Below are 7,161 nucleotides of genomic sequence, written 5' to 3'. Positions count from 1 at the left end.
TGTAGCATGGTTGTTCGGTAATTTCATTAACATTTTCATTATATTTTTGCTTAAACTCTTTTAATACCCATCCATCACTTCAGACCACATGTATGAAGATTTTTTATCTGTTTCAGTCATTAGATTGCAGTTATGCTGTGGTACCACCCTGAAGAACTGTTTAGTTGAATAAATCAACCCCAGTACTTTTTTCTTTTTTAAGCCTGGTTTGTATTTTATCAGTCATTTTGCCAGACTACTAAGTTATGGGGACATAAACAAACCAACACACACAACAGACAAAGACAGGTATGTAAACAACAAACAGCTGTATTGATTTAATGCTCAGGAAAGTGAGAAAGTCTTTTACATTTCGAGCCTACACTCTTCAACAGAAAGGAACACGAGAAAATAAACAGAGAGAGAATAAAAAAAGCTTTAGTGGCTGGAGCTGTTGGACCCAGCATTACTTGTGTTTTCCATGTTGAAGTGAAGTCCACTTCTGACCTTGTATTGAATAAGCATTTCCTTAGAGATTATTCTATCGATTTTGTTGAAATTTTACAAGTGAAAAAATGCAAAAGCTGCAGGAAAAATAACATTGTTATGGGAATTTACATTCAAATGCCCGACTGAGCTCACTAAAATCGAGCATTATTGAGTTTTCGAAAAATTCCAACCTTATTTGAACTTCAGAGCATATGATCTACCTATGTGCCAAAAATCATTAAAATCGGTTGGACGGTGTGGGAGGAATTAGAGTAACTCCAAACACACACACAGACAGATACCATTACACATTTATGTATATAGATGTAAATATTTATTTATATAGTGAGAGAGGCTTTTCTTTTAGATATATAGAAATATATATAATTACACATATATTTATATATATATATACATATATTTATGTGTATTATATATAAACATAAATTTATATGTTTACTTGGTGGAACACTATGGGAATAAAGTGACCACAATGACATCTAAGCAACAGTCCAATATCATTGTAGTGCTAAGATGCTTTTATGCCATGCATAGCTGCTGTGGTGAAGCAGTGCATATGAAAACTAGTCTGCGGCATTGACAATCTCTGCTCCTTCTATGGTGGCCGTTGCTTCTGTTCTCCTGAAAACTGGTTGTGATATTGCTGCTGGCTCTCTGGTTGTCTTGGCTGGAGCTGGCATACACTTACTTGGGAAAAAAAATAACCAAGAGGAGCTGTACCATCTCCATTAGGCTCCCTGTCAAGAGAGACATAATTGGGTTTCCCTGTTTCAGTTATGAATTCTACAAAAATTTATAAAATTCTTATGACAAGAATTTTTTCATGAACACAAATTTTCCTAAAATGATCCAAAATTGTTTAATCTCTAAACAAAAAAATCTTCATCTACCCTCTTAATTCTTCATTCCTCTTATGGTAACAAATAAGAAGGAGGTGCCTCTTTGTCTTGATATTGCAGTATAGTTGTAAATGAGCATTACCATTCATTTCCAATTTAGCATGGAAGTGTCTGGGCATGAAGATGTATTAACTTGCTTGGGGATCGTGATAGGAACCGGTATCCAGCCAAAGAAAATCTGCCTCACTGAATCTTATTTGATGTTAAACAAGCATGGAAAACTGGACATAAACTCTCTCAATACCAACCTACCCATAGTTGCCCAAAAATTAGAATGGTGAATGATACCAGCCTGCCTGAATCCAGCCATAATGACCTATTCATAATTAAATGAGAATATCAGTGCAAATCTCGTTAGTACATTCATGAAAACCCGTAGTTTTACTATGTAAACAATTAAGTTACACAATTCAACATTACTTTACATGATATTTGAGCGCTGCCAATCTTTGGAGATTTCTTTTTCCATTTTTACTCATCTCGATTTTCTGAAATGTTTCATTGTGAACAAAAATTGGATTCCAATTTCATGTTGTCAAGCAGCAAGTTTGAAATTAAAGTATTTTTGAAAGAAGACAAATATCTAAAAAAATATACAGCAAACATAAAAACCACCCATGTGATTATGAATGGGATAATATTTTTTTTTTCCCAGAAATGAAACAATTCTAACATTTCAAACAGCGGAGGTAAAAAACAGAAGAAATTTGTACCTGAATATAGTAAGAATTTAAAAACTCATTTTGTTAGTTATTTTCAGGGAGATATTAGACCTAGTCACAGTCTTTGCAATGAAATGATAATTTTTTAAATACTTTTTTCTTTGAATCGAATACAGTGGAAACGAATGTAAAAAGGAGAGAGAAAAAAAGCATTTTGAAGTTTTCCAGACTTGAAAGGAAATTAGAAATCTGAGAACTTTTAGGAATATTGTGTGAATGTGAATATATAAACACACACACATATGAAGACACATGACTCAGTGGTTAGAGCGTCAGGCTCACAATCATGAGGTAATGAGTTTGATTTCCAGACCAGGCTTGTGTTGTGTTCTTGAGCAAGACACTTTATTTCACATCGCTCCAGTTCACTCAGCTGTAGAAATGAGTTGCGGCATCACTGGTGCCAAGCTGTATCGGCCTTTGCCTTTCCCCTACATCAGTAGCATGGAGGGGATGCTGGTATGTATGGGTGAATGTTGGTCTTCCATAAACAACCATGCCCTGATTTGTGCCTCAGAGAGTAACTTGATTAATCTTATATTTTGTTGAATTTATCTGTATTTACTTGTAATTAGATTTGCTTTGAGGCAAAAATTACGAAATAGATTTGGTTAAGAATCTTTTGTTAAATTATGTTCAAAAAATCACGTTAATATGTTGTTGAATAAAAAAAGGTTATTGTTGTCTTATTAACCCTTTAACATTCAGGTTAATCCATCAACTGTAATGCTCATTTATCACATTATTTCAAATTAATCATGTATTAAGCTCATAGTTACATGATTTTGGTGATGTGATTGTTTATGTTTAGAGTGACATTGTAGGGTAGAGGCCAGATCTGGCCAGTTTGAACATAAAAACAGATCAAATACTTGGGCCAGATATGGCCTGCTTGAGTGCTAAAGAGTGAAACCAGTCTAAATTTACAATTATTTTAGTATTTAATTGAAAGGGTCAAAACCATGATGATGGATTTAGTACAATCCACCCCCATTCCTTAGTGATTGTATTGAATTGAATTAAATAGAATCTCTTGCTTTGCACAATACAAAATCTGCCCGCAAAGTATTTGACAGCTGAACTGAAAGGCTGTCAGCACATTAATCACTCCACCAACCACACCATAAATGGAAAATATATTGATCAGGTGAAAAAAAAAAAAAAAACAGAAATGTAATAAACTCACTGCTTTGTTGAAATTTTCACAGATTTCTTCCTATTTGTTTTCTTGTTTATCTTGTTGCTGATTTTGTGTTTCATTTTCTTCGACTGGTCTGACACCGCTGACAGATTATGGTTTCTATTCTGTTTGGTACTATTTACAGACTTTTTACCCTTGTACTTCACTATGTTTCTTGATTGGGTCTTTCTGTGAATACTCCTGTTTTGCTGTCGCACAATAACCTTGGCACTAATCTTTGACTGTTTTGAAAGTGTTTTCAGAGTTCCTTTCGTATTCCCAACAGAAATAGTTGAAACAGAATTGGAGTTACCTTGTTCAAAATTCAGTGTTGACTGCGAACATTTTACACCAACGGAATTGGATAGTACTGCAGGCTTTTGGTTCTTAGCTTTTGAGACAGGCTTAAACTTATGGCTAGGAATGGCCTTTTTCGTGGTTACATCAAGTGTTGATTTAGTTTGTTTCTCTTGCTCTTTATGTGAAACATCATCACCATCATCAACAACAGCAGGAATCTCATCGGCTTTATTTAACACTTCTGTATCCAAAACAACTATGTCATCAACATCTTGATGTTTAGATTTAATCACTTCTGAAGAGACACTTTTCAAAATGGCTTCTGCAGATTTACTGGAATTATCTATAGTGTTAGATGTAGCTGGTAAGTTTAAAGATGGTTCCGGGTGTATGTCAGCCACAACAGTAACTTGCTGAGAATTACTTACATCTGTCTTTACTGAGTCAACAGACATAGGAATGGGATCACATTCAGAAGGAAATGCTTTTTCTGAACTCGTTTTGGCAAATTCCATATTTACAGATTCTTCATCACTAACAGTCTGAGAAAGTAAAAATTCTTCATATGAGAGTTCCATAGCATTTTGGTCATCATTTTCACAAGTTTGAACTTTCAGTGACTGACAACTTTCATCTAAATCTGATTTTGTATTTAAATATGTCAGACTGTTGACAATGCTGCTATTGCAGGAATTACTCTCAGAAATTTCTTTCGAATTTGGAGGAGGATCACTAGAATCCGTTTTTTCTTTTTCACTTTTACAGTTATCAGAAAGTTTCTTTTTATCTTTTTCACAATAATACTTATTTAATGGATTACTTTTACCAACATTAACTTGTTGGGTCTTTGATGATTTCAATTTTGACTGTTTGTTTAACATATTAGAATTTATACAATTTTTGGAATTTTTCTTTGTGTATTTCCTTTTAGATAATTCCTGGTCATTTTCACACAAAACAACTTTTTTACAAGTGTTAGTAGCATCTGTTTTTGAAATAAAATCATCATCATCATCATTGGAAGGATCAATATTTTGGTCAAATGTTTTTGATTCTGTATTAGAAATGTTTTGAGGCATTTTCTCTAAAAATGGCTCATTTGAAGGTAGAGATATGGCTGTCTTTGATTCTTCATTACTGTCTGTAGATTTAAAACGTTTTGGCTGAGTGATCTCAACAAAATCATCTCCACTCAGTACTTGTTTACTAGCACGTTTCCGTTTTTTATCCAAAGAAATGACATCAGAACTATTTTTGTCCAAAGAACTGGCCTTACTACTATTTTTATCCAAAGAACTGGCATTAGAACTACTTTTATCCGAAGAACTGGCCTCATGACTATTCTTATCCAAAGAACTGGCCTTAGAACTACTTTTATCCAAAGGACTAACAGTTAAATTCTTTTCCAAAAGATTCTTTTTCACTGTATCATTCTGAACAGGCACTTGTGCAAGTTTTTCCAAGACTGATGATTCTACTGATGTCTCTGTTTTTCCATTAGACACACGTGAATGAGGGTCTTTAGTAAAATAACTCAGTAAATTCATGGGTTTCTTAATTGCACTGGAATTATTCTGAGAGGATTTACCAAAGAAATCTTCAATAGTCTTCTTTGAACTATTCACTTCCTAAGAAAGAAAAAGAAACAAAGAAGATATATTAAATATATTTTAAGATTAACCTACATATTTAACACTCATCTGACATTATGTAACAGTCCACTGAGAACCAGTACCAAAGAGTTCATATGAAATTGAGTTTTATTTGAGGACTAACAATGTATCCCGATGTTGCCTGGGTGTTATGACTTACAGCATATTGTATTATTTATTCTGTTTTTATGGGCAGAATCAGCACAGCTGATATATAGTGAACTGGATTACTGGCATAATGGAAGTCATTGTTTGTTTAAAAGTGAAAGAGGGGAGGGTACAATTTGTATGGGTTTGCATGAAAGTGCTTTCTGTTAAGAAGGATCACAAACTATGTATAAAAGTATAAAAGGGAGTTAATACGATTTTACCCAGAAATCACATTTTCAAAATTTTAGTTTCCTCCAGTCCCCACCACAATTTCTTAATTTATAACTTTTTTCCAAATTTTCCTTTTTTTTTATCCATATGGAAAAATAAAGAGATTACGAATCTGGGAAATATTTATTTTTTTTAAAGTTTAATTTTTTTTAAAGAAACAGTCACCTTGCCCACCCATCACCTACCCGCTTTCAAAAAGCTAAAAACATCCTATGACTCACTCGCGTCTGATGTTTCTCGCATGTGTAGAATTGTACTGAAGTAGCAGACATAAAAAATATTAAAGCACCATCAGAAAACTTGACATGCTAGAAACAACAGGTAAATAACAATATTTCTAAAGAAATTTCCCTGCTTTCCAAAATACTAAAAGTGAAACATTGGAAGTTTAAAGCTTTTTGAAAGTGGTGGGATAGGAGTTTGGGAAGGAGATGCTAGGCATTTCTTTAATAAAACAGAAAGAAGGAAATTCTTAAAGAAATTGGGATGGGGAGAGAGAAAATTTTAAAAATTGAGAAGGTGTTTTTTGGGTGAAATCCTAATCTCTTGTATTGAAAACAGGAGTTGGAAGAAATTTAGAGGGGGAGGGACAAATGTCACTTTAGACATGCTAGAAACAACAGGTAAAAGACAAGATTTCTGGGAGAACTTCCTTTTAAATTTATATAGAAGATAGATTTTTAAATACACTCATCACAAACATGAATTACAGACAAGAAAAAGGGGATTTGAATTGAATTTGAGCTGTAATTTTGCACGTGCACATAGCAAGAAATAACATAATTCATACAGAAGTTTTACCTAGTGTGTGTCTGTGTGTGTGTGTGCACGCACCAAAGGAAGTTATTTTATTGAGACATTCTTTCATTTGAAGCAGGAAAGTTGTCAATTCAATCATACGGGATATGATTGTTCGTTAATTTCCATAAAAATCTTTTTATTTCTTTATGCTTTGCAAAGAGCAGAAATTGAAAGAGAGGAGAAAGTGAAAAGGTGACAGTTGCTCTGAAGTGAGAGCAGAAAGTGAAAGATGTATGTACGTGGATATGAAATGGACATGTGTGTGTGTGTATGCATGTGTGCATGAGAGAGAGAGAATGAGTGAGTGAAAGTGTGTATTGTCATGTATGTATTTTTTTTGCATGTATGTGTAAGTGGCACTCACTCGCTCTCTCTCACACACATACACATTATCTTTCATATACAGGTATTTCGTGTTGCAAGACAGTGTAGGAGAGAGAATAGTGATGTTGTAGGAGAGAAATGTGTGCGCATGGATGATGGTACGCTTGCACTAAATGAGGCTGCAAAGAAAGAGGTCTGGAGATGCCACTACGATAGATTGCTTAATAAAGAGAATGAATGGGAGAAAGAGAGCCTGCCGTATGTCGACCCAACAGAGGGACCAGCTATCCGAGTTGACAGTACCAGGGTAGATAAAGCAATTAAGAGTATGAAGACAGGGAAAGCCCCCGGCCCATCAGGAATCACTGCAGAGATGCTCAAAATATCTGGCAGTGTTGGCTACAGCCTAGTCA

At 34.3% G+C, this 7,161-nt stretch overlaps 1 protein-coding gene across 1 annotated transcript in view; it reads right to left on the bottom strand.

Annotated features, from left to right (window-relative positions):
* The window catches only part of LOC106870293 (ATPase family AAA domain-containing protein 5), a 79,064-nt gene that overhangs the window by 65,632 nt on the left and 6,271 nt on the right, over nt 1–7,161 (bottom strand). The window contains exon 2 of the mRNA XM_014916318.2: nt 3,297–5,218. Within this exon, the coding sequence (XP_014771804.2) occupies nt 3,297–5,218 (1,922 nt within the window). The remainder of the gene's footprint in view (nt 1–3,296; nt 5,219–7,161) is intronic.

Source organism: Octopus bimaculoides, chromosome 21 (genome assembly GCF_001194135.2).
Source record: "Octopus bimaculoides isolate UCB-OBI-ISO-001 chromosome 21, ASM119413v2, whole genome shotgun sequence".
Taxonomy (NCBI): Eukaryota; Metazoa; Mollusca; class Cephalopoda; order Octopoda; family Octopodidae; genus Octopus; species Octopus bimaculoides.
This window is presented reverse-complemented; position numbering and strand designations above follow the sequence as displayed.